The sequence below is a fragment of the Haemorhous mexicanus genome, chromosome 8 (assembly GCF_027477595.1).
Source record: "Haemorhous mexicanus isolate bHaeMex1 chromosome 8, bHaeMex1.pri, whole genome shotgun sequence".
In the NCBI taxonomy this organism is placed as follows: domain Eukaryota; kingdom Metazoa; phylum Chordata; class Aves; order Passeriformes; family Fringillidae; genus Haemorhous; species Haemorhous mexicanus.
In genome coordinates, this window is record NC_082348.1 from 15,934,485 (window position 1) to 15,961,318 (window position 26,834).

A 26,834-nucleotide genomic window follows, 5' to 3' on the forward strand; every position below is an offset into this window, starting at 1 on the left:
GGGGCGACGGACACGGGGCGCGGGAGGCGATACTGCCGCACTCCTGGCTCCGGGGCACCGAGGAGCACGGCGGGGCCGTGGGGAGGCACGGGAAAGTGCACCCCTGGCGCCCCGTGTTCAGCCCCGCTCCGGTGGCGTCTCGCCGGCCGAATCCCGCCGGGAGAGCCGGGGCCGGGACCGGGACGGCCGTGACTCGGCGCTGGCCGCCGTGGGTCGCGGCGGGCCGCGGCAGGGAGGCGGTTAACGGCCAGGGAGCCGCCGAGGCAGGAGGAGTCCACAGGCGGGCGAGCAGGAGGGGGCCGCGGGGCGAGCTGCCCGCAGGCTGCCCGCCCCCGCCGAGCCGCGCCGCGCTCTGCCCCGGGGCGCACGGGCCGGCGGGGCACGGCGGGGCCAGGCGGAGAGCGCGGCGGCAGCGGCGACGGCGGGGGACAGGCTTCGTGCCCCGCCCGCCACGGCACGGCTCGGCACGGCTCGGCATCGCACGGCGCGGCGCGGCGCGGCACGAACGACTCGGCATCGCACGGCACGGCACGGGTCGGTTCCGCTCGGCACGGCTCGGCTCCGGCGGCTCCCGAGCTATTCAAACAAGTGGCTCCGGCAGCACTTCGGGGCCGGAGCTGGGGAGCGGGCGCAGTGTGGCTCCCTGCCCCGGAGGCGCCGGGCCCTTCACACTGCCTCTTTTCTCTGACGCTTGCTCTTTATTTGACGATGAAATAATGTTGACATGTCTTGAATTATTAAGTATTCCCTGGATTTTATTAGCACATGATGCCTAAATGCTGCCTGTATCTGCTGGGGTCTTAACCAGAGAGGAGCGAAAGAGAGAGGCAGAGAGACAGAGCGAGGGAGAGGAGAGAGAGGGGTTTTTGACAGCTGTATTTGTGCTGATAAGCGAAGGCACAAGGAGACGATCGACTAGTGAGACAAGAGGGAAGCGGCGGCTCGGAGCTGCTGAGAGGGGCTGCGCTTCCCTCCCGAGACGGCTCGGCCCTCCCGGTGCCGTGCTGGGGCTTGGGGGGGACCCGAACCCCCTCCCAGCGCCTGGCCGGGCTCTCGGCCGGTGCCTGTGCCAGGGGGCAGCTCGCTGGCTGGGCACACCAGCTGCACGGGGCAGATGCCGATTGAGATCGTGTGTAAAATCAAATTTGCTGAAGAGGATGAGAAGCAGAAGGAGAAAGAAGAAGGGGACAAGGAGAGCCTGATTGAGGAGCCTGCCCGGCCCCGCTCCCGGGATCTGGCCACCTTTGCCAGCACCAGCACGCTGCACGGCTTGGGACACATCTGCCGGTCGGGACGGTTGGGCGTGCGCCAGACCCTCTGGGCATTTGCCTTCCTGGCCTCCCTCGCCTTCTTCCTCTACCAGGCGGCCAAGTCAGCGCTGCTCTACCTGGAGCACCCCCACGTCATGGCCCTGGATGAGGAGGCCATCCGTGAGATGGTGTTCCCGGCCATCACCATCTGCAACATCAACCGCTACCGCCACTCGGCTCTCACCGACGCCGACATCTTTCACTTGGCCAACATGACCGGCCTGCCCCCCAAGGACCGGGATGGTCACAAGGCCACGGACTTGCTCTACCCTGACCCCGACATGGCTGACATTGTCAACCGCACCGGCCACCAACTCGACGACATGCTCAAGAGCTGCAACTTCAGCGGCGAGAACTGCTCATCCCGCGATTTCACTGTGGTGAGTGCACACCTGGCCCAGCTTCCCTAGGGGCCCCTACCGGCACGGGGGGCACCCACCCATCCGCGTTGCACCGGAGCAGGGCTCCCTGGCTCACTCCGGCTGCTGAAGTTTGCATCTCTCTCTGTTTGAGTTTCCCTCCAAGTTTCACACGGAGAGAGGGAGAGGATCCTCCGTGGGAGCTCTCAGCAGGGCTCTGCGCCACAGGACTGGGCTGTCGCAGGTCTGTGACTGAGGGGTTCACGGGCAGGAGCCGCGGTGGGTGAGCAGCAGGGTTCAGCAGTCCCCAGGGTGGGTGTGTGGTGGCCAGGGGGAAAGCTGTGGCACAGAGTCCTGCTCCAGCTTGCTCTTCCCCCTGATCGAAGTGCCCTGACACAGGGTGCTTCACTCAGCGAGAGGGGCTGGAACAGGGGGGCAGGAGGAGACCCTTTGCACACAGGGGAGCCTTCCTGCATTTGCGGGATTAGCACTGGGATGTGTGTAAATGTGGGGACTGCAGGCATTGCACACGCACGTGTGCACATTCCGAGCACAAACGCCGAGCCGCTCCGCTCTGGAGGCACGGCTACAGCCGGGCGAGCGGGGGCTGCCCGGGGCTGCCCACTCACTGCCCGGGACTGGCAGCACGGCCTCTTGCAAGCAGCGCCCAGTCTGCCCAGGCAGAGAGCCCCTGGCCGACCGCCGCCAGTGTGCAGCTCTCACCAATATTGAGCCTGGAATCATAAATCCCCGCTGTGGTTTGGGAAAATAAATGTGCTGAACGGGCGGAATACCTGATGGGACCCTTTTCAGACCTTAATGACTCTGGAAATGAGCCGCCTCTCTCCTACGGCTGCCAGGGGCTGCTGCTCAGCTGGCTCCCGCGTTCTCAGGAGCTGAGCTGCCAGCCGGACCCCGTTCGTGCCGGGGAGTGGGGTGTGATGCCATGGGCTGTGCAGGATACTGGGAAAGAGAGGAGGCTCCGTGGGGCTGGAAATGGCTGATGCAGCATGTTCCGTTTCACTTCGTGCCCATCGGTACAATGCCTGCTCAATGTGCACAGTGATGCTGTCCCTGGGAAAGAGACTTTGCGGGGGGAGGGGGGAGGCTGCCCTGTGCAGGGGGTTGGTGGTGGCAGGGGGCACTGCAGTGGAGTGGGAAGAAGGAGCGGGGCACAGCGGGCGGGCAGCCCCGCTCCTCCTGGGGATTTGCTGGGCTCTGTGCCTGCTCTATGCCAGCTGCTTGAGTGTGCCAGGGAGCAGTGTGGTTCAGCAGGGTTTGGAGAAGGAAGCTCTGGTGCTGGACAGTCCTGCACGTGGCTTGGCCATGCTGACTCCAGCCCTGGGATCCTCCTGGAGGATCCTGCACAGCTTTGGTTTGCAGGGGAGGCAGCGAGCCCAGCCTTGTGCTGGGCAGTGGCACAGCGTAGCAATGGGATTTGGTGTGTGCTGAGATGCACTGTGATGTTGGTGGGGCAGAGCTCAGGTGGATGAAGTGGTACAGACTTCCCACAGCATGGTCAGAGTGTGTGGCATGTGCTATGCTGTGTGGCAGTGAAGAGTGACCACCAGGACAGTCACTGGGACCCAGTTTCTCAGCATTTGGCTGTGCAGGACCAGCTGGCCTGCCTACCTCATATGCTTACAAGAATGCCCTGGGGATGCCCAGTCAGCCAGGCTCTGGTGTGCTGGCACCCTGCACTGGAGCAGGTTTCAGGCGTGAGAATGGCTAGTGCCAGCTGACCCGTGGGCTAATGGCCAAAGAAAGGGAATATAGGACTCCTAAATCCTCCACCCACCCTGTCCACAGCTCAACATTTCTGGCCTTTGAGGCATCAGGAGCTGTCAGCAGAAAGGGGTGTACCTGTCACCTCTCACTTGCCTGGAGCAAAGGGGTGAACCTGGGGCAGGAGAAGCTGCAGACATGGGTGTGGGGAGGGATGGGTGAAGATGTGATACACCTCTCTGCCACATGACATATCCCAAAGCCTTGCTAAGCAGTGGGAGCTATCAAGGCATGACACCATTTGCAGCTGGAGCCTTCTACTCCCATTCCCTAAGCCAAATTGGTCCCTTGTGCCTCCTGGGAATGACTGAAACACAACACAGGCTTCTTGGCAGGCGAGTTGAGTCCCAGCTGGGCTGTGTGGGCTTGGGCACTCCTGTGCCTTGTAGCTGTGGCCCCAGTGAAGGAGCACCCAGGTTGCTCATGTGGTGGGGAGCTCCAAGCTTTGTTGGTCCCATTTCTGGGTCCCCATGTGAGCCTTCATGTTCAGAAAGCTTTTGTACCTGCTCTGCTGTGGGCGAGTGTGTGAGTCACAGCAGGTCCTAGCAGTGATGGAGGGCTCCCAGACTGCAGCACATCCCAGCAGGGCAAATGGCTTGGGGTCCCAGGACACCGAACCCACAGCGAGGAGCCTCTGTAGCAGAGGCTGTCCCCCAGTGATACTGGAGAAGGGAAGGAGCTTTCCCTGCAGCCACGCTTGCAGGAGTGCTGGAGTCTTTCCTTTCCTTTGGGCATGAGGTGGACTTTGTCCAGAGGCTGGAAGTTTTTCAGCACGAGAGTGGCCAAGCTGTGGGGCTGCCGCCGACTGCCTGTCCAGGAGCAGGAGCAGCGCCAGGGCTGGAGCATGTCCCCTCGCACTGCTGCTTGCAGCCCGTGCTCATGCAATAAATAACTCGTGCGGATCCTTTAAGTAAGAGCCGTGAGTGGTAAATGATCTTCCCCTATTCAACGTCACAAATCCACATTCTTTATGGGACAGCAAATTAAGAAACTATCGGGAAAAAAAAAAAATCCCCAGCGTAAGCATCTTCCATGTAATAAAGCCCGGCTGGGCTGTAAATCTCCCCAGCGGCAGGGACAACCCTGAGCCGCAGCGAGGCTCCCTGCAGCCCGGCTGACAAATGTGCCCCCATGCCGACTGCTAGAGGGGCGTGCTGGAGCCTTGGCAGAGCCTCTTCTGACCCCACTGAACTGCGCCGTGCTGCACAGCCCCCTAGTCCCTGCAGTGCTCGGGGCACTGCCCAGTGCCTGCCCCTCTGGCACGCTGTCCGATGGGTGCTTTGGTGGGGAGCACTCCTGGCTGGGCCAGTGCAGCTGCAGAGCTGAGGGTGCCGGTGCAGGAAATCCATGGAGTGCTTTACATGCCACTCAGCAGGGGGTTGCGAAGTGTCCCCACGGGGGGCTGAGCTGCCGCGGGTGGCTTGCATCCCCCTAACCTCCCTGCCTGGCACCACGGTACGGCCACAACCCGAGGCCAGCTCTGGCCATGTCAGGTGTCACTGAGGCAAGTGGGAGTCTTCCCGACAGTGCTCTGGAGATGGGGGTACAGCCAGATGGGGTGTGCAGGAGTTTGGGGGCTGTGGGAAGAAGCACATGGAGGGGCCCCTCTCAGTTGGCAGCAGCATCCCGCCTGTTTGCCGGCAGTGGCTGCGGCAGGAGCCTCCGCTCTCGCGGCCGGGAAGGAGCCCAGTGCCTTTCTCAAAACCTCATTCGTTGTCAAAAGCCTTTTGTTTGTGATGTGTGGCTGCCGAAGCCAGTTGTGCCGGGGCTGGAAGCTGGGGGGGAGCAGGGAGGTTGCTGAGAGCTGGCAGTGCCTCTCGGAGTTGGCAGCGGCCCCGGCTCTCCATGCTAGGCCTCCTGCCTGACCGGGTTTGGGCTGTGTGAGGGATCTCCCCAGCACCCCATGCAGACCCCAGAGAGGAAAGCCCTGTGCTGAGACGGGCAACATCCTCAGCTGCATTCCGCATGCACACAAGAGATCCTGGCTCAGGGGGTGGGCGGGGGCAGCAGGCTGTCGCCTGCTCCCAGCAAGGCTCTCCCACTGTTCCTGACATGGGAACTCTCTGACCTTTCCACCAGAATCGTACTTAATAAATGTCACATTTTCAACCTTCTTTTTACTGGGTAAAAGAGATAGACTGATTGTTTTTCACCTGCCCTGCCCTGCCTGGTGCCTGCTCAGCCCCTGGCATCCAACCACTCCATTTTCTCTGTACTCCTGTGCAGGACTGAGCCTCCCCCAGCTGCTCAGTGGCCTCCAGGTACAGAGTGGAACAGAGTGGCTCTTGGGCCAGGCAGTGCCATACAGTTCCCAGTACAGCATCACCTCCTCTGGAGGGTGACATGGCCGTGACTGTGATGGGTGTCCTGCCATGCCTGGCAGGGACTGGCTGGGCTGGGGCTGGTGGTGTCAGTGCCCAGGAGAGGCTGGAGCAACCCTCACTGATCCCATGCCCGTGAGCTGCTCAGCTGAGCCCATCTGTGCCCATCTGGGTCGCAGCACTCCACTAACTGCATCCACATCCTACAGTCCCAGCCCAGCTCCTGAGCCAGCTACCCAGGGGCTCGCAGTCCATCTGGAGCCCTCCATCCTCGCAGTCTGGCCACTGTGCTTGTGCATTTCCAGCCCTACGTCCCAGGTAGTGCAGGCACGTCGCAGGTTGGCCGTGCTCCTGTCCGGAGTAGCGGCAGCGCCATCTCCGGCGCTGTTACACATGAGCCGCCTGGGCACGGCTCGAGGCGCTGTTTGTGCCAGAAAACGGGGGACTTTAATGCAATTCGTTGCCATTTAATTTTACACAATTCCTGCTGCTTAATCCGCTGAGAAATGCTAATTTATACAATTCACGTCTAAAAATAAATGTCAGTCCAGCAGCTCCCAGCAGCGGGTAGCTGCTCCCACCAGCCCCCACTGAAGCCTTCTGCAGGGACCCCAGTGTGGAGCCCACCTTGCTCCCTGTCAGCCATGCTGCTGCTCCTTGTCTCAGGGGCTCAGGCTCTGGCAGCAAGCATGTGGATTTGAGGATAATGGGATTTTGGGACACTGTGGTGGGAGAACAAGGGGTTGGCTGCACCTAGGGGTGTGACTGCAAAGTCCCTCATGACAGTGGGGCAGGGTGACAAGGGGACAAGCAGGCGTCTTGGCAATCTGACTCTCTTTCAGATGGCTGGGGAGACGTTATTGGTGTGGGGGTCATGAGGTGTCTTTGGGACCACTGCTTCCTCATGGATTCCCCCAATAAATCTGGGAACAACCAGATTGTAGCTGCACCCTGGGCTGTGGCTGGGGGTGCATGGAGCAAGAGGGGTGCCTGGTGCAAAGGTCTGGCATGTAGTCACCTGGGCTGCACATGAGGGATCCAGCCGTGGGTCAGGGCAAGTGCCACCTGGTTGGCAGGTATTAATTGGTCGCAAAGTGCCATTAATAAATGTGGGATGGGAGGCAAGCATGCACCCTTCCCGCCTGGGGAGTAGGGATGCATCATTAGGTCTCTGAGGAGGCCAGTCTGCAGGGGACAGTGAGGGGGCTGGATCACGGGGACAAGGGGATCTATGGCTGGGAAGAACCTATACTGAGTTCCCAGACCCCTGCCTCTTGTGCTTGAGTATCTCCATACCCTGCTGCTCTCCACCCCAATGCTACTGCCCCAACCATCTCACACCCACTGCCTCCTCTTCCCCACCCCTTTGCTTAGCAAACCCTCATGTCACCTCCATCCAAGTGGGGTGGCACTGACACCAGCAGCAACACTGCAGAGAGGGTGCCAGGGCGGTGGGTTAGGCATCAAGGGCCATGGTGGTGGGTGCCAGCTCCCTGCAGGAGGGGGGTGAGGCGGGGGAGCAGGGGGGTGCGGAGGCGACGCAGCGGGAGAGCAGAGATGCTGGAGGAGCCGACGGCTTTCCCACCGTCTCCCTGATTGAGATCGGATCACCGTGAGCATAAAAAAGCTCTCTTCATAATTATATTTAATGAATTGACTTTAAAAGCTCTTATGCTCTTATCTGGGTAATTTAATATCACACACTTAATAAGCCTGTCTCTGATACGGGGGGAGCCAGCGGCCAGGACGCCCGCGCCTGGTGTGTCTCCCCAGGGATGTGGGACGTGCCGTGAGGCTGGGCCCACGTGCCAGGCTGCGTGGAGGGGGACACTGCTGCCCCCTGGGGCCAGGGCACCCCTGGGGTGACTGTGGGGCACCAGCAGTGCTGGCTTCAGAGGGGGCTGGGCACCTCGGATGGCTGCAAGAGGAATGGGGGCAAGATAGCAGAGGGCATTGGCTCCAGGAGCTGGTGCTTGCTGGTGCCTGGGGCCACAGGGCTGTGGGACCATGGGGCAGTGGGAACACAGGGCAGGGGGGCTGACAGGGGGCAGGGTGGCAGATGGGGCAGGGGGGTTCATGGGGTGCTACATGGCTGGCTGGGCATGGGGCGGGGCTGGCTGGGGTGCAGGTGCCCTGTGCCAGAGGCATGGTTGGATGCCATGTTGCCCCACTGCTGAAGGGCATTGCTGTGGCCCCGTCCTTTATGCCAGTGCCAGCTGCCATGGCAGGGGTCCCATGGACAGCTATGGGGACAGCCATGGGTCAGAGTGCACCACAGGCTCCAGTGCCGTTATGCTGTTAGATCCCTCTCCTTCTGGCTCCAGCCACCTGGGGTAGTCAGCTGGGATGTCATGGAGGTAAAGGAGGGCTTGTCACCACGGTCTCTGGAGCTCTGTCACTCCTCCCCCGTACCCCCCCAGCTCCTGGAGTCCCAGAAGGGGTGTGGGCTGCCTCCTGCAGGCCGGCATTGCTGCAGCCCCAGTAGGAGTCTCTGCGCCCCCGCCCCCCTCGCCACCCCCCCACGATCCCTCGCTGCTTGCAGGCGGGCGCCTGCGGCGAGCTGGAGGGAAGGCTCTGCCTTCTGGAGCCAGGGGCCCTGGGGACTGCAGGAGCCTGGGGCTGGGACCTGTGGCCATGGGGGCAGCCCCCAGGATCCTGCACTACAGATGCTCACTGGGCAGTGGGGTTGAAAGCCACTGGCCAGGCTTGTGTTCCCTGCATGTCAGAGTTAGAGCTGCTGTGAGCTGGTCTGCCCCCCCCGCCTGGCACCATGTCCCCAGTCACCCTGTGCCCTCGGGTCCCTGATTCCCAAGTGACAGAGGACAGAAGAGCACCTCCCAGCATCCATGACTGTGCTGCCCCAGGACAGGTGTCAGGGACAGGGTCACAAGGGCAGGGTGAGTGATGTTGGCCCTTGGCCAACCATCCCCAAGCTCTGGAGTGCCTGGCAGTGCCGGCTGCCATCCTGGCACTTAGTGCCAAGGCTGGGCGGGCTGGAGGGAGGCACGTGCCAAGGCTGTGGGGCAGGGGAACAAGGACGCAGCTGCCACCTGGCCCTGCAAAGGCACTGGGGGACAGCCCCAGGCAGAGAGGGGATCCCAGCTCCTCCCTGGGGCATAGGGCAGCCGTGCCGGGTCTCCCTCCATGAGGGAGTGTCTGGAGAAGGAGGTTTACGGAGCTGCACTAAGTGACGCAAATGGTTTGAAGCCCATAAAGAGAGACGGTTTTATGTAAGACGACTATATAAAGCTCTGCTGTTCTGCCATTGATGAGATATAGGCCTTTATTTATAGAAGGCAATGTTTGCGGTGCGAGTGCTGAAAGCCAGCCAGGGACCCGCAGATAGGGCGTAGAGTCATTTGACATGCAGCTGCCGTCGACACTGTTCACACATTAAAGAAAAAAATTAACAAGTTTGCAGCCAGTCAGGTGGAAAAAACAATAATTGTAGAAAAACGTATTTCCCCCTTTTTCCAATAACAAATAACTGGAACGCTGTTGGGGAGGCTTCAGCTTGCTTTCCCTCTGGGAAAGGATGGGCTGAGGCTCCAGTCAGGCTAGTGGATGGAGTGGGCAGGGGGAGGCAGACAGGGTGGGATGAGAGCTCAGACAGGGGATGCTGCTACAGGGTGGATGTCCCTGCCTAGGCATTTTTATGTCCATGACTGAAATAACAGGGCCTGCAGGCAGGGATGAAGGCACCAACAACTCAACATGGCCATGTGTGTGCTGGGGGATGAGGAAGGGGGGCAAACACCAGGAGCTGAAGATGCTCACTACGTGAGGGGCTGTGAACCAAACCGCACTGGATTTTTCTGTCTGGCCCAGCATTGTCTCTCTCCACCTCCACACACAGGGATGCTCTGAGGTTATTTCTTAGCCAGATGTGGCTGGGTTTTTACTGGAGAGCATGCAGCCAGTACCTGTGGTCAGAGCGCCCTGCCAAATTCTGTTTCATGCACGAAAGGAGGAAAAACTTCTCATGATTAATTGTGCAATAGGGGAAAACATGCATCTCTAACCTGCTCCTTGCCAGTCGCTGGCCTTCTCTCCCAGGCACTGCCCCGACACGCAGCCAAGGGAGGGTGCGAGGACCAGAGGGTGCTGACACCTCTGCCATGTCCTGCCCTGTCCTGACTCTGCCATGACCATGAAGGGTTCCAGCAGGGAGCAGGCAGGCTCAAGGTTAAGTAGCTTCCCTGCAGCTCCCTGCACTGTTCTGTGGCTGGCTGTCCCCTGCTCATATTGCAAAGCCTTCCCCCATGCCCCAGTGTGCTGTGCCAGGCGCAGGCAGGGCTCTGCCAGCCCCATCACCCACCACACCACCATTGTGCCAGCAGAAGGCAGAAGGTGAGGGTGGCAAATGGCACTGTGCTGCTGGGTTGAGTCAGGGGACTGGACCCACACCCTGATGCACTGGGACTCAGGGCTGCTGCATGTGCCTGCTCTGTCCCCAGGAGATGTCACTGGCTGCATGGCTGTTCCTCCCCTGCCACCCTTGTGAAGCCCAGATGTCCTCCAGATCACTTGGCCCATCTCTGGGCTCTCAGACAGAAGCCTGAGCACACTCTGCACATGATGAGCATCAGCTGAGCTCAGCTGGGCTCAACAGGTTTTCTTCCAGCAGAACAAAAGGTTCTCACCTGATGGCAGCTTGGGGGAGGTGAGTGCAGGAGGAGCTGAGGGACAGGAAAGCCAGTGGCTGGAAGGACCTGTGGACACTGTGTTCCAGTGGCACGGAGGTTGGGGACCCCTCTTTGTATTGGAGAGCTGAGACAGACAGGGAGAAAGGTCTGAGGGACACACTGGTCACTGCTGGCCACTTGCTCTTGGATGTGCAGGGCAGGAAGGGAGAGGAGGCACAGCCTTGTCAGAGTAGAGCCTCTGATTAATCACTAACTGCCGGCCCTCCAGCCAGCAGCTCATTAGCGGTTTAATTCCCAGTGCCCGGTGCATGCAGGAGGGCTGTGGAGCTCTGATTGAGCTGGATGCACTCATCTGGGCAGCTGCAATCAGTGTGATCCCCACTCTGGTCACAGTCACATTCAGTGGCCACATCCCCCATGTCCAGGGTGGGCTGGAGAGCAGGTGCTGCAGGTGCTAAAGGTGATGCTGGTGCTGCAGATGCTGTGGGTCCTCTGGTCAGGCAGGGGTGGAACACATCGATGGCAGGGGCTACAGAGAGCTTGTGAGCAGGGCCAGGGACTGGAGATGTGCCCGTGTCTTGCCCTGTATCCGTCGATAGTCCAGCTGTGCCTGGACTGTGGCAGTCCCTGCGGTGTCATGGGGCTGGGAGCAGCTGTTAGTGGTGTCAGCAGCCATGGAGAAGCCCTGCACTCGGCTGCACGAGGACATGTCACCAGCCTGTCATCTCTGGGGTCAATGACACCCTGCACATCCCTGTACTGCCCCGTTCCTCTACCACCTGCCTGTGCACCCACAGGGCAGCAAAGTGAGGGCTGTGGTCCCTGCCTGCATCCTGGTGTTCCTGCCACCACCCCAGGTTCTTTTCTCCCTGGCTCTTCTTCCTCCCAGACCCCTTTACTGATGGGATGGGGGAATTCACCTGGGCCATGGGAGCATCACTGGGGAGGAGGGAACTGAGTGTTCCAGGAAAGAGGCATTGTCTATGCATGCTGCCTTTCTCTCATGGACCTTAAAGTCCATCTGGGCATGCAGAGGTGGGCACTGCCATGCCTCCCAGCTGCCTGGGGGTGTTTGCAGCTCAGCCTTATCCCTTTGCCCTCCAAAATTTGCTGTGTCCTTCACTCCCAAGCTACTGTCTCCACAATTTCTTCATAGCACAAGGAGTAAGGGAGAGACCACAGCAGAGAGAAGCATCTCCATCTGTCTTCAATGCTCCAGTGGCTGGAGCAGGTCAGGGAAGGGTCCTGCAGTGCAAGGAGGGCTAGGGTGCATGTGGGGGCAAGTCAGGGGCCATGCTGGGGCTGTGACTCCTGCAGAGGAGGCAGAGCCAGCCCAGCATCTGGTGCTGCTGTTCCTGGGAAAGGCTGGGAGCAGTCTGCCTTCGTGAGCAGCACAGGACTGAGGGCACTATGCAAATCCAGCTGAGATTGATGCAAGTATTAATTATGTCCCATCAGCTCAGCTCTTGCCCGGCAAGGCAGGGCAACAGGTCGTGCTGCAATTTGTGCAGGAAAGATGGATTTGCACTGGCAGTGTGTGCCCCATGCCTGTCCCCCTGTCCACAGCCTGCTCCCACCACCCTGCTGTGGTGACTGTGGTGTGCCATGCCAGGTCAGCCTGGCTCTCCTAGCCCCATGGCACTGCCTGGCTCGGGGGTGAAGTCATCACTGAGCAAGAGGGTGAACAGTCTGAGGCAGGAGCAATGCAAGCACTGTCAAGCAGTCTGCCATACCCAGCTCTGAGATCCTGCTAATTAGAGAGTGTCTGCAATTACATGTGCTAATTATGGGCAGGGGTTCACAGTAATTCCTGCCCTGCTGGCATGACACTGGTCACACCAAGATGCATTGCTTCTTCATAAGGACAGGAGGAAGTAACCAGAACTGTTAAGCAGGCTCTCCTGGCCCAGGAAATGATGTATTATCAGGCCTCCTGCCCATCCCATCCCATCCCATCCCCATTCCCATCCCCATCCCATTTCATCCCATCCCATTCTATCCTGTACTGGGCATGGTACAGCATGTACAGTGTCAAACATGGAGCCCTGCCTGTGTGGCCACGACAGCTGCTCTGTCCCTGAGCACCTGGCTGATCACATCTCAGTGGAGCTGCTTTTCAGAGGGAGTTTTTCAAGCTCTGACCCCCCTGTGCTGCTGCTGCTGCTCTGACATCCTGTTTCCTTATCGCCTGACATGACCTTAATTAACTCCCTGTGCTGATAATGCTCTGGGCTTCTCCTCCAGGAGCTGTATCTTGGCATTGTGTCTTGCCTCATCCTCTTATGGACCACTGCAGAGACTGCACAGGCAGCCTGGAGCAAGGGGGAGAAAGGGGTGTGTGGTGCAGGCAGGGCAGGGCAGTGATTCTGGGGTCACTGGTATGACATGGAGTGGATGGCCCAGCGCTGGAGCCAGGGGATTGGTGCTGCAGAGAGGCCTTCAGGGAGACGCTGACGTGGTGGAGATGGCTGTCATGGTGCAGAGGTGAGGGTTCTAGCAGGAGGGAAGGCTGTGCTGATGCCTAGGGCAGGGTGGTAGAGGCAGTGGTGCCCATGGCAGCAGCATCCATCCCAGGCTTCAGAGGTGCTGTGCACCAGCGTGGAGAGATCCTGGCTCTCCTTGCACTGCTGCAGTGGGATTGGGAGGCTGAGCTGGCAGGACCCCCCCACCCCTGGGAGCTGCCAGCCTTAGTGGACTGAAATGCTGGCATTGATGACTTGTAGCACTTTATCTCCCGTGCTTGGCAAATATTGGCAAAAAGGAGATGTTTCAATAGTGAGGTTTGCCGATGGGAATCTGAGTGTGTGATCCCACCAGCTCCATGCCGTGCAGCAGCTCAGCTGCCTCTGAGGCAGCTGCTCACCAGGATTGAGCCTGGCATGGGCACAGTCTGGGGCCCATGGGGGGCTTAACACCTTTTCCCCATGGACTGGTTCCCAGCATGGTGCTGTTCTGAACTTACCTGTGTTGCAGGTTATATATCATCCTTCAGCACAGGAGCAGGGCTCTAGAGTAAGGTCCCTGATCAGGGTTCCTGTCACCTACACATAGTTTTGATCTGGCAGCAGCCAGGCCAATGCCACGAGCCCTGCAAAAAGCAAAAGTTGCAAAATGCTCTCAGACAGTCTCCTTCCAGCTTGCAGCCACACAACCCTCATCTTCTCTCCTATTCCCCATAGCTTCTAGTCCCCAAATCTTTAGTCCTACCTGTCTCAGATGCTCAGCTCCCATCCCCAAGCCCACAGCTGAGGCAGCGATTAGGAGGAAGGACCAGCTGTTCCTGGCCATGAGTGAGCAGGGTGCATTTTTTTACCCCTCTGTTCATGTTGCCTGCAGACACAATGGGAATTGTATTTTTTTGAAGCTGGCCATGCAATGGACACCTCAGGCATTATGGAAAGTGTGCACAGATATACCTCCTCCCAGCATGTGATGTATGGAATGCTGGGAGCAGCATACAGTCCTGGCAATGAGACACTGAATCCAAGCAGGGACAAGGGGAAATGGTCTGAAGAGAGGTGGGAGCTGCCAGTGCTGCTCCCCTTTGTGTGGGAGGCAAAGGGGTATAAAGAGGGGAAAAGGAGGTCCCCAGCTGCAGGGGCAGGTTGCTTTACCCCATTCCTGTCCCTGCTCCCACAGCAAGCCCTGGGGGCTGGGAGGAGCTGAAGAGGACAACTGAGGAGCTCCTGCAGGTGCCAAGGACCAGTACATGGGCAATGTGGCCCAAACACGCAGGAGAAGCAGATGTCTTGGGGGTCCTGAGACACCCAGCCCATCACCTCCATGGAAAGCAGATAATGGGGATAATAGGGACAGAAGGATATGGGCTGCAGGGTTGTCCCTGCCTGCCAGTACCTTCCCCTTCCCCCAAGGAAGGATCCCCTGTCAGTGCCCGGGTGATGGGGCTCTCTTGATCAGTCCCTCTGCCCGGGAGCACCCAGGCTGGGGAAAGCCAACCCCTATCATGTTTGTTCCATTGATTTAGCACCGCAGAGAGGGTTTAATCAGCCTTTAGCCTGCACGCTCCAGCATTAAGAACAAATCCATTAGCCACGAGATAACCACAAAGGGCTGCGCTGAGGCTGGATGAGGTCCCAGCGCCTTCAAGATGCAAATTGGCAATCAAAGATCAAAGCCATGCAGCTCCCTAATCTCTGCTAAAAGGGCTCAGCTATTAAGGAGCCCTTTCCCACTGAGCTGTGATCACCCCACTTCACTAGGACTCCCTGTGCGCTGTTGGGTTGCACCATCATCCTGACTGGCCTCCTGGCCCCCAGGAGCGGGGTGCATCCCTGGCCCTGGGGAGGATCCGGGGCTCACTCAGGCTGTTTGCTTGCATGTTGTTTCCTTCAGTTCTGACATAATGGAGTCAAATTCGTGTTGTCAGAGAGAGCAAAGCCCACAGCAGTGTTGGGGTGAGCGGCTGGAGGGGAGGAGAAAAGGAAGAGGTGGGAGTTTGGATGGGGCAGGGTGGTGGGAGAGCTGTGCAGGGCTTATGTGATGCCTTCAGAGACGGGGAGGACGCTGACAGGTGGCTACCCCTCCTGCTGCTCAGGGATTTAGCCTGGTTCAGCCCCTGCCTGGTTGCACCAGGTGGCTCAGGGCAAACCCTGCTGGCCCCTGGGAAATCAGTGGTGGGGAGCGTGGCCTGGGGGCAGGCAGCAGGGAGCAGGTGAGGGATCATGGCACAGCAGTGTTTAGGAGCCAAGTTCCCCTTTTGAGGGTATTCCTGCTCGTCCCATGTCACCTTGGAGCACGGGGGTACACAAAGCCCTGGTTCCCATAGCCACCCTGCCAGCTTCTGGTGCTGAATTCAGGCTACAGGATGCTCTCCGTCCCCCGCTCCCCACCCAGGCCATATTGCCTGTGGTGGCTGCACACATGGCTGCCCCAGCAACCCTGCGAGTCCCGGTCACCCCACTATGCAGAAGCACCGCAAAGCTGCCGAGCTGTGACAGGAGCTGCAATGCCAGCACCGTCAGCAGATCTGTGGCAGCACAGATGTGTGCTCTGCTCTGCATGGTCCAGCTCAGAGACCAGTATCCCCCTGCATCCTGCTGGAATGGTCAGAGAGGATGTGAGGCACCTTGCAACAGGTGGGCAGGGAGCCCATCAGCCCCGGCAGCGGGGAGCAGATGGTCATGTCTGGGTCTCGTTTTGTTTGGGGACCCACTCTACTGGCAACTGCTCATTGAGGTGCTGCTCATCCCCCTCACAACACCCCCCGGCAGGCAGCACAGCCTTGTGAGAGCAGCACGCAGTGAGGTGCTGGCACCTCCGCCAGGGTGACAATAAATCTTATCAGTGCAAACCCATCCGTAGGCAGGAGGATAACCCCCGTGACAACCCAGCAAGAGCAGAGGCTTCATCTTCACCGTGTCAGTGCTGTGGATTTACAGATAAATGCCACGGCTGGAGGGACCCCCTCCCCTCCCGCCTAACCCTGCCCTGAGGCTATGGGAGCTGTCAGGTCCAGGCTGGTGTGTCCCAGGGACAATGGCCATGGTGGGAAGAGTGGGCCTGGTCTGGGACTCGGCAGGGGAATACCTGGATAGGTGAGGGTGGAGGGAAGGGCACATGCAGAACAAGATGGCATTGCCCTGGCTGCTGTCCTGACCCTAGGGTGCTCTACACGCACTGTCCCATGGAGCCCTGCATCCTTCATAAGCCCATGGGGGCTTGGGCATCGTTCTGGCTGGACCACCGGAGCTCAGTGATCAGGAAACGTGTGACTGAGTGCGACACTGGCAGTGTGTCCCCGAGGCCGTGTGACAGCGCCTGGAGTGAGCAGCATGCTTCGTGGGTGCAATCTGTGTACCCATCCCCGCGTGTGCTCCCCCCGCTCCGGCCAGGCAGCGAGGGGTGCGCGGTGGTGCCAGGAGCGGGGGCTGCTGAGCGGGGTGGCAGGCGGCATCCCTGCCCCGGGCCCCGCTCCTCGGCTCAGCTCCCCCATCTCCCGGCAGCCGTGGGAGCAGTAATGAGATGGAGCAGCAGAAGGACGGCGAGATAAGGCTGCCTGCGCTGCCCCAGCAGATTAAACGCTGGGATTAAGCAGGCGGTGCCAGCTCTGCTGCCTTTTTATCTCGCTGCTTCTCCCCTCTTATTCTCCCGCAGTCGATAGAGAACGGTCTCCGAGCTGTCAGCAAAGGAAATTGCTTGTTAACCCTTTGGGGACGGGCGGCAGAGCTCCCTGTACGGCTGCTTTCAAACAGAAGCGGTCCCCGGGGGATGCGCTGCCCGCGGAGCCAAGGGGGAATGCAGGGCCACATCCCCGCAGGGCCCCGCATGCGAAGGAGAGCAAGACAGGGCCGGGAGTGCCCAGGATCTGCAGCCAAAAGCCACCAGCGTCCAACCAGCACCATGCAAAGGCACTGATGTACTGGGGTTCCTGCGAGGCGACAACAGTCGAAGAACAGAGGCTGCCTAAGCTCCACAAAGGAGCCGCGGGGACATTGTATACCCCGCTTTCTGGTATCCTTGATGTTCCCTGCTTCCTCCAGCCTGCAAGACGTGTGGGCTCAGTGCTACATCTCTATGAAACCACAGGGCTGGGGATCTTTCTCTGGTCCTGAGGACAAGTGGCACGGGCCTGCTGTGTCTGTACAGTACCGTGCATGGTGCTGGATTTCCTCCAACTGCCAAGGGGAGCCCGCTACCCAAACCCATCATTATTGCTGTCCATGTATGTGAGTGTTTTGCTGGGTTTGCAGCAGGGAGGCTGAGCTGCAGCCCATCCCAGTGCTTATCCCTAGCGTGCTGTGCTGTGTGCCCGGGGCTGGCGTGCCCGGCGCGGGGGTGTCTGAGGGTGGGAAGCTGTCTGGAGAGTGCCGGAGAGTGCACAGAGTGATGGCAGGATTGCTGCGCAGCACAGTCCAAACCCAACCTAGGGAGTGTCTTGGCAGCTCGACAAACTCATTGTGGAATTTTTGGGGATGCAGCTTTGGTGCAGTCTTTCCCGTGGGAACCCTGAGCCCCTCCTGAAGCAGGAGGCAGAAACATGGGGCAGAAACTTTCTGCAGCTCCAGCACCCCACTCGTACTAAGGGAGAGACCAGGTTAGGTGGGCAGCATGCTCAGCAACTCAGAGGGGTTTTCTGGTTGCCAACAGGATGAAGTGGACTTCCCCAGCCCCTGCCCCCTCATTTCACTGCTCTTGCCAGCCCTCCCTGTCGTATCCCTGCCCTGCACTGCAGCATGCCTTTGCCACTGGCACTTCATCTTCTGCAATTCTCTTGGTGTTGGCTCCTTCACCTGACCAGGTGTCACTTTTGGTGGATTCTTGAAAATGAAAACAAGCTGTATGAAAGCACAAGCTGCCGGGAGATCTGCAGGGAGCAGGTTAGCCCTGTCTGGGGCAGCAGTCCCAAAGGGCTTGGGATACTGCCCCATGGCTGCTGTGGAATGAGGGGCAGAGCTCTGTGTGAGCCCTGGGCAGGCAGGGCTGACAGCTAGAGCTGATGCTGTGCTGGGCAGCCGGGCTGTGCAGGCAGGCAGAGGCTGAATCGGGAGAGGAAACCAGAAGCGATTGGCACGTGAAGGCTGGCAGGCTGGAGACTGCGAGGAGATAGGATTGCTGTTTATAAATACATCAAGGGAGTAAACACAAGGGAGGAAAGAGAGCTATTTAAGCTAAGGGACAATGCTGGCATGAGAACAAATGGTAAAAACTGGCCGTGAATAAATTTAGGTTGGAAATGAGTGAGATTCTGGGACAAATTCCCCCCAGGAGCAGCAGGAGTAGAAAGCACAATTACATGATGGCACTTTCCCTGCTACCACAGGCTGTCATGTGTGCGCAGTGTGCTGCCATGTCTGTGCAGTGAAGTCAAGAGGTGAGGAACTGGGGTCCCCAGCTACTCCCCTCTGTGTCACAGCCACCCTGACTCCATGTGGCATGAACAACACAGCTCTCTCCAGCTTCTGGCTTGGCCAGTGCAGGACTCCTGGGGCAATGGCTTGCAGGGAAGGGTCTTTCTCTGGCACACGAGTTTGGGCATGCTGTCATAGACGCTGATCCTGAAAGCTGGATGATGCCAACATCCCCCTGCACTAACTGCCACTGGCAGTACTGGGGCAGATATTCTGGGAGGGTGTCCTTGCCCATGTGCACAGCACACCCTTCTGCCTTGCATTGTAGCCCTATGCTTGGTAGCCACCAGGAGCAGGAAGCCCTGGTCTAGATCCTACCTGTTCCTGGGGACATGGGACACACACTGTCCCTGATGCAGCAGCCTGGTTGTGACATGCTTGCCCTGCCCAGTGCCAGGGCTCGGGTGTCTCCCCCTGCTCTGGCTGGCCAGCAGCACAGCCTGCAGCACAGCTGAGCAATTGGTATTCCAGCAGCAAGCCTGCTTGGCATGAAAGGGGCTCTGCCAGCCCCACACGCCCACATCTCCACTGCTGGCTCAGGCCTAGCCAAGGGGACTCAGCTGGCAAGGGCTGTCCTGTAGCACAGAGAGAAGCACAGCTGCAGTGGCAGGAGGGGTCCTGGACTTTCTGGGACAGGCCTGCAGCAGCCTCTGGCCCCCTTGCTCCACACTGTTTTCCCTCTTCCTTTGGAGGTAGATCAGGGATCCACAGGAGATATTCCAGAGCTTAGTCCTTCACAGGTTGGGGGAAACAAGAAGCCTAAACTATCAGTTGTGTGTGCTGTGCCTAAGGTGCCCTGCTCTGTTTGGGCTGAGGATGCTGGTGCCCCATGGAGGCAGCAGCCCCAGACCCCATATGCAGGGCTGTTTGTCCTGCAGGAGGCATCCCAGCAGCTCCCTGTGGAGCAGGGGGCTGCACTGAGGGGCTGCTAGTATGGGAGATGGTTGTGCTACTGCCAGAGCTGGGGTCGAGCCAAACTGGCACCGTTCCCCAAATCCTCCTGGGAGCGGGGAAAGGAAATGATGCGACCATGCATGAGAAGGGACGTTTGCAGTGGCAAAAACATCCCACTGGCTCAGAAAATTGCTGCAGAATCGGGCTTGAAATGAGTTGAAATTGCTGAATCCAAGCGGATCTCATATCCCGGGCAGTTGTAATGCTGGCGTCAGCGCTGCGGCTTCCCTCCCGGGGCACCCAGGCGGGGCTGGCTGTGCTGTGCGGGGGGAGCGGGCTCTTGGGGATGGGGGGCTGCCTCGGGGGGGGCCTCTGGCATGGTGAGGGGCTCCAGCAGAGCTGGGATGGCCACAGTGTGGGGCAGGAGCTGAGCAGGAGGCAGGGTGCGTGGGTGTGCCATTGCCCCAGCTCTACCAGTGTCATGCCAGTTTGGCCCCAGCTCCTGTGCCATGTCTCCTGTCCAGGAACATCCCTGTGTTCCAGCTGCCTGCACTCACACAGGAAACAGCATTTCCACTTTTGGAGGCTGCTTTCCTTTGTGCCACAGCCTTGCCCATGCTAATTTGCTCTCTGGGCTTAGGTACCTGGACATGACCCTCAAGGTTACCCCGGGGCTGGCATCCCCACCAGGACCAAGTGGGCAGCACTCTGGTGTCCTCCCATTCCTGTCCCCATCCCCATTATGCCCCAATGATGACTGTTCTCAGGGGTGCTTCTACGCTGGGGTGATTGCTCCTGTGTGCTGTGCCCATGGCCAGAGCCTGCCCGTCAGCTGCATGTCCCAGTGGGGATGTGGGAGCAGGGCTGGATGCCCCTGCAGGTATGTGGGAACAGGTCTGGCTGTCCCAGTGGGGATGTGGGAGTAGGGCTGGGTGGCCCAGGCACGCAGCAACAGGACCCGCTGGCACCACACATGTTGCAGCTTGTTCCCTTTGCATGGAAACATTTGGCTGGAAGCTTAGTGTGGCCTCTTGTCTCCTCAGAGCAATCAGGATTTGTCGCTGCCTGCAATGTTTAACGTCGTCTTCCAGAGGCTAAATACCGTGGGGAGCCGTGTAAGCCGTGGAAATACCTGCATGAGCTGGGATCAGCCCGAGGCTGGCACAATGGGCTGGCAGCACTGGGTATGGGGGACTGGGAATGCCTGGTGTTGGTCCTCATGCCCCCAGTGCTCACGGGTGGGCTGGCATCAGCCAGGATGAGGATGCTGGCAGTCAGCATCTTGCTCCCAAAAGGCTCCCCACAGCAGGGGGACTGGAAGGCAAGTCTTGGGAGCGTGGAGGGCACTTTGGGGGCCCCAGAACTGTGTGGATTGGGGAAGAAGATGCCGGGGTCCCCAGCAATATCTGACTGAGATCTGCCTGCTGAGGCGCAGGCAGCTATTCCTGTCAAGGTCAGCGTGTCTCCATGGGAGAGAGAGGAAAATGAGGAATCATGTCAAGAAATTACCTCCCTAATGGGGTCTCCCCTGCATGTGAGCATGGCGTGGGGATGCCAGCATGCACTGGCTGAGCAAGGAGACCGGCACGTAACACGGGAATGCTGTGTCTCTGGCCCTAAGACTGCAACATGCATGGGTGCCCAGCAGGCAGAGCCGGGTGCCCAAGGGCCCATATCTCAGTTGCTATCCTTGGCTGGACATGTGTGCTTCAGTCCTGCAAGGTATTTTTCTGGGTCAGCTGCAGGGAGAAAATCCTGTTCCTGGTGCAGGCAGGCTCTCCTCTGCTCTTCTTCCTCCTCCTCCTCCTCCTCATGTGCTCCCTGTTATCTAATTGGATTTGTCATGCTGGAAAGGCAAAGCCCTTCAGGACTGTGCTGTGCTCTCGCCAGTGTGATTTCACAGCTGGCCTCAGCACCCCAGTAGCCGACAAGTGAGTAACTCAGCTGGATGCCATGGGCACCCCTGCTCCCCATGCTCCCCCACAGCCCACCTGCCTGGAACACAGCCACCACCACAGCTGGACCTGAGCCTCCAATCCTGCCCAGCACTGGTCCCTGTCCCTAAGTATCTGTCCCCATATGCCCCAGCCTCTGCATCCCATCCCCATCCCTCACCCCCCTCCAGGGTGATTGCCATGCCGCCCGGATATGTCTGAACTGACACGAGATGGAAGCGTTCACAGAAATGACATTTTCTCCAGCCTGGGGAGCTTATCCTCCGTTTAAAGAAAACTAATATAGAAGCTGCCCTGGTGTGCCGCGGCTGATGGTATCAGGCCGGCAGCCGCCGGCGCTCACAGCCGCGATAAATCTCAGAGAAGAGCCGAGCCGGCTGCAGCCGCCCCACAGAGAGGGGCTGAGCTGAGCCGTGTCCTGGCTGTGCTGCGGGGGTACAGCGCTGGAGGGGACAGCTCAGGGCGGGTACCGTGGGGTGACCCACAGGGTCCCGAGCATGCAGGGAGCGGGGAGTCCGCTGCGGGGATGGTGCCAGCGCTGGACTGGTCGGCGGGTGCACGGCAGGAGCCGGAGAGCTCAGCTACCTCCCGGTCCGGCTCAGAGGCTGCCCTGGGGCTGGGCCGGGCAGGGCCGGGCGGGGCCCGGGGGCGACGGGGCCGCGGAGCGCGGGGCGCTGCTGCCCCCTGCCGGGCAGCGCCCGCCAAGCACTCGGTGCCGCGGGCACGGCCTGCGAGGGACGGCGGGCACGGCCCTGCCGCCCGTGGGTGCTGTCCGCTGCCTCCGCTCGCCCCCTCGAGGCCTGTCCTGCTTCTGACCTGCCTGAAGTCCTCCTGCACCTGTAACTAAGCTGCCAGATGGGACCCTGGCCTTGTCCCCATCGTGGCTGTAGTTACATGTTGCTCAGGCATCAAGGCCTGTGGCAGGGATGGTGCTGGGGAGTCACTGCTGAGGTCATCAGGAGTTCCCTTTGTTCCAACCCCTCCTGCCGCCACTGGCCTTTCCTGCCCTGATGCGATGGAGCTCAAGGATGCTGCTCTTGACTGGGCCCAGTAGCCCTGACTTGTCCTGGAGTTGTGGAGGATGAGGGACACCCCCTCCCCATGCCAGCCCACGCTGGGTGAGCGCCGAAGGTGGGTGCCTGGAAGCAGCAGCAGCAGGAGATGAGAGGCTGAGGAGAGTACAGTGCTGAGCTTTGAAGGCACCTGACAGGCTGTCGGGGCGCTGCCAGCCACGCTGACAGCTGAGTACAGACACCCACCCCCCCACCACTGCTGCACTCTGATCACAGCCTCGCCGTCACTTCAAAGCACCCGCCAGGCGCAGGTGGGTTGTCATGCAGCCTCCTACCCCATGGTTCCACTCCTCCTGACCCACAGTCTCGCTTCTCCCACCCCACCTGGCCCAGATGCACTGAGGTCCCCAGCTCCAGGGACAGGGATAGCAAGGTACAAGGCAGACAAGGTCCCAAGCAGCACTGGCAGTAGGTGATGGCCTCCTAGTGCTGTTACTGTCCCGTCTCTGTGTGGGGCAGACTCCCCTGCTGCAGAGCAGACACAACTGGGGACTCTGGAGGTCCAGGCAATGTTTTATGGTAACTGCAGTGAAATACATGGCAAGGGACAAGGAGGAATAGCTGAAGCACGACATTCCTAGGCACAGGGTTCACACAGTGTGCCTGAGACATCCAGACACAGATGCCCACCATGCTGGGACACTGGGGGCTGCCAGTTCAGCTTGCCTAGGGTAAGACAACACACACCCCTGTCCCAACCCAGCTCAAGAAGGAATTTTCCATTCCCGAATGCAGGTTAGGGAAAGGCGTGTTTGCGGCAACCCCCTCCTCTCCCTCCCCTCACCCATCACTGAAGCAGCTCAGGAAGGCGCCTGCCTTGTTCATCTCCAGAAAGGTGCAGAGCAAAAGCCTCCCAGGAGGGAAAAATCCCTGGAGGGGAGCAGGGACCCTGGGCAGTTTTAGAGGCAGTCTGCAGCCCAGTTTCCAGGAGCCACCCTGAAGGCAGCCATGCCGCTGCCCCTTGCCTGCTGCCAGGACGGGGAAGATCTGGCACGACCGCAGCACAGCAGTGCGCCCCAGCTCGTTGTCAGCATCCTGCGAGCCACCCGGATCCCCGGGCTGCACTACATGTGTACCCGGCCCCAGTCCCGCCTGCGCCGCCTGCTCTGGAGCCTGGCCTTCCTGGCCTCCGCCGGGCTGCTGGCCACCGGCACCGCCGACCGCCTGCACCACCTGCTGTCGCGGCCCGTGCACACCCGTGCACGCCTCGCCTGGGCACCCCAGCTCCGCTTCCCGGCTGTCACCCTCTGCAACCCCAACCGGGCACGCTTCCTGCACCTCACCAAGCCCGACCTCTACTCGGTGGGAGAGTGGCTGGGGCTGGCCCGGGAGAACCACTCGCTGGTGCCCGAGATGCTGGCCGTGCTGGGGGAGGATCAACGTGCATGGCTAACACGTCTGGCCAACTACTCGCGCTTCTTGCCACCCCGCCGCTCCGAGCGAACCATGCAGAGCTTCTTTCACCGCCTGGGCCACCAGATTGAGGACATGCTGGTGGAGTGTCGCTTTCAGGGAGAGCGCTGTGGCCCCCAGCACTTCACTCCCGTGAGTTCCCTCCTGGAAGGTGCAAGACAGCTGGGGTGCCCCATGGGCACTGGTAATGATGCTTCACCCCCACCTCAGCAAGGGCGGAGGAGTGGTAGAGTAGGGAGTCAGGCTGAGATGAGCCTTTCCAAAGGTCATGCAAGACTGTACCTTCCTTCCATCACATCCATGGAATTGGAAAGGAGTTTCTGGACCTCATTCTGCTTGCAGAATACTCGACGAGATTCCTGCTTGCTCCCTTACCACTGCTCTCTCCATCCCCAGGTCTACACACGTTATGGGAAGTGCTACACCTTCAATGGGGATCGGAGGAATCCACGTGTGACCCGCCAAGGTGGCATGGGCAATGGACTGGAGATCATGCTGGACATCCAGCAGGAAGAGTACCTGCCCATCTGGAGAGAGACCAGTAAGTGGGGCTATGGCTTAGGCAGGGCACAGATGATGGGTGCTAGGATGCAGGGTTGCTGGGCATGCAGAGCTCCCTGTGAGGGGAATATGGATAAAGCAGGGCATCCGAGGGGTGCAGGTGCTGGGTTGGTGCAGGCATGCAGCACCCTCTGTTCTCCCACAGATGAGACATCATTTGAAGCTGGCATCCGGGTCCAGATCCACAGCCAGGATGAGCCACCCTATATCCATCAGCTGGGCTTTGGTGTCTCACCTGGCTTCCAGACCTTTGTGTCCTGCCAGGAGCAGCGGGTAAGGCGGGATGCCCAACAGCCCCGGGGAAGTGCCTGCTGGCACTCAGCCCAGCACAGCCCTGTAGCAATGCCCTTCTCACCCCTACAGCTCACCTACCTGCCACAGCCGTGGGGGAACTGCCGGACCAGCATGCAGGGGGAGCAGCTGCTGCCTGGCTATGACACCTACAGCATCGCTGCCTGCCGCCTCCAGTGTGAGAAGGAGGCTGTGGTGCAGAGCTGCCACTGCCGCATGGTTCATATGCCAGGTGAGGGGTGTGCATGATGGTGTGAGGGGCGCCCCACTGCCCCAACAGTCCTGCTGGGATTGCTCCAACTCCCTGCAGTCTGCACCCAAAGATCACCTCTGCCCCAACACTCTGTACCCAAGGATTCCTCTGGTCCCATCTCTCTCCACCCAGTGACCACCCCATCCTCTCCACATGCTGGGTCAGCCCCTGTCCTACCCTCCTTACACCACAGGTCAGCACCTTCCCTGTTTGCCTTGTACCTGGGCCACATCTGCCCCAACCAACCTGCACCCAAGGGTCACTCATCCCCATTCTCTCTGCACCCTGCCCTCTGCACTACCTCCAAGAGAGTGAGTTAAGAGTGGAGGGCAGAATCTGGCCAGACTCCTCCACTCCCAACCACCTGCTTCTCCACAGGCAATGAGTCCATCTGCTCCCCTAATGTGTACATCGAGTGTGCTGACCACACACTGGGTAGGTGCGGCAGTGGGTGGGCATCTAGGGGCCAGCCGAGTGCCCCGGGGAGGGGACTGGAGATTGTGGCAGTGCCAATGGGTGTCTGCCCCCAGATGCAGCAGTGGAGGACAGCCAGGAGCGCTGCAGCTGCCCCACACCGTGCAACCTGACACGCTATGGCAAGGAGATCTCCATGGTCCGCATCCCCAACAAGGGCTCAGCGCGCTACCTCGCCCGCAAGTACAACAAGAACGAGACCTACATTCGGTGAGTTACCAGCACTGGGGTATTCCAGGGGGTGGGCAGGGGGCTGGGGACCTGGGGGAACTTCCACTCCACTCCTGGCAGCATGCAGAGAGAGGGTCCTGGCATACTTGGTTTCTGCAGCATCCTCTGTGCAGGGGTGTTTTCACTAGAACTTCTTCCCAACTTGTCCAATCTTCCCAGCCCTCCTGCCAGCACCTGCACACCCCACTGTCTCTCTTAGCCTGGGACATGCCCCATCCATGTCCCCACTGCACCAGCCCAAATATTCACGAGGGTCATGGGAGCACCTGGGAGCACCTGAGAGCTGGAGGGCTGAGGGACATGGGAGGTTTGTGGGAAGTGGTGCAGGAAGGTCAATGACCAGCCCTTTTTGCTCAGTGCAATGGTGTCTCCACAGGGAGAACTTCCTGGTGCTGGACATCTTCTTTGAGGCACTCAACTATGAAGCCATTGAGCAGAAGAAAGCTTATGACCTTGCTGGGCTTCTCGGTGACTCCCCTCACCTTCCTCTGGGGCCCTAAGATGCAGAACTCTGGGTCCCAGTCCTGGGAAGATGAGGGTCTGGTGGGGAAGGGATCACACAGAGCAGCAGCCAGCCACAGGCTGGCTGAAGGGTGGAACGCTGCTCAGTGTCCCCTATCCTGCATGTTCCCCATGCCCTTGGTCCTGCTGACTCTGCCCCCATGTCTGCTTTGTGCCCCACCATCTGGGCAGTCTTGGCACTGCCCACTGCCCTGCTGACCCACCCCAGACTTCCAGTGGGCTGCACAGCATCTCTTGGTGACCATCGTCCCCTCCTCCTCCCCAGGAGACATCGGGGGGCAGATGGGCCTGTTCATTGGTGCCAGCATCCTCACCATCTTGGAGATCCTGGACTACATCTATGAGGTGTGTTTAGCCTTCAGGGATGTGTCTTGGCAGTGGGTACAGAGACAGGCTTCCTGGGAAGGCCATAAAATGTGTGGCCACCCCAGAGGGCTATAGCAGCCCCCAAATTAGGGAACACCCAGAGGAAGGCAGTGGGAGGGGAATGGGTCCCTCTGCATTCCTCAGTGACCCAAGGACTGGGAGGGTGATGGGCCAAGGTACTGTCCCACTATCCCTGGGTGAGAGGGGGAGCAGACAGCAGTTCCATGTAGACTGGGTGTACACACACAGGGCACTGCCTGTGTGCAGGTCTAGGTCTGACCCCCCCATCTGCACCCAGGTGATCCGAGATAAGGTGAGCCGGGTCCTGCGCCGCTCCAAGCCACCTCTGAAGAAGCCCTCGGGCAGCATCGCCACACTGGGATTGGAGGAGATGAAGGACCAGGTACCCCTGCAGGGCTGGGCTGCCTGGAGGCTGTGAAGACAGGGCCTGGCCATGTGTCTGCCCCCACTCCACGGGGAGGGGACATCATCCCAAGATGGAGGGTCTGTGT

The 26,834-nt window shown here is 59.8% G+C and overlaps 1 protein-coding gene across 1 annotated transcript in view; it reads left to right on the plus strand.

Moving 5' to 3' along the window:
* Positions 1 to 470: 470 nt before the first annotated feature.
* The window catches only part of ASIC4 (acid sensing ion channel subunit family member 4), a 28,669-nt gene continuing 2,305 nt past the window's right edge, over positions 471 to 26,834 (plus strand). The window contains exons 1-9 of the mRNA XM_059852919.1: positions 471 to 1,690; positions 24,021 to 24,165; positions 24,331 to 24,458; positions 24,549 to 24,708; positions 25,108 to 25,164; positions 25,260 to 25,413; positions 25,811 to 25,902; positions 26,222 to 26,301; positions 26,621 to 26,725. Of these exons, the coding sequence (XP_059708902.1) occupies positions 1,115 to 1,690; positions 24,021 to 24,165; positions 24,331 to 24,458; positions 24,549 to 24,708; positions 25,108 to 25,164; positions 25,260 to 25,413; positions 25,811 to 25,902; positions 26,222 to 26,301; positions 26,621 to 26,725 (1,497 nt within the window). The 5' untranslated portion in view covers positions 471 to 1,114. The remainder of the gene's footprint in view (positions 1,691 to 24,020; positions 24,166 to 24,330; positions 24,459 to 24,548; positions 24,709 to 25,107; positions 25,165 to 25,259; positions 25,414 to 25,810; positions 25,903 to 26,221; positions 26,302 to 26,620; positions 26,726 to 26,834) is intronic.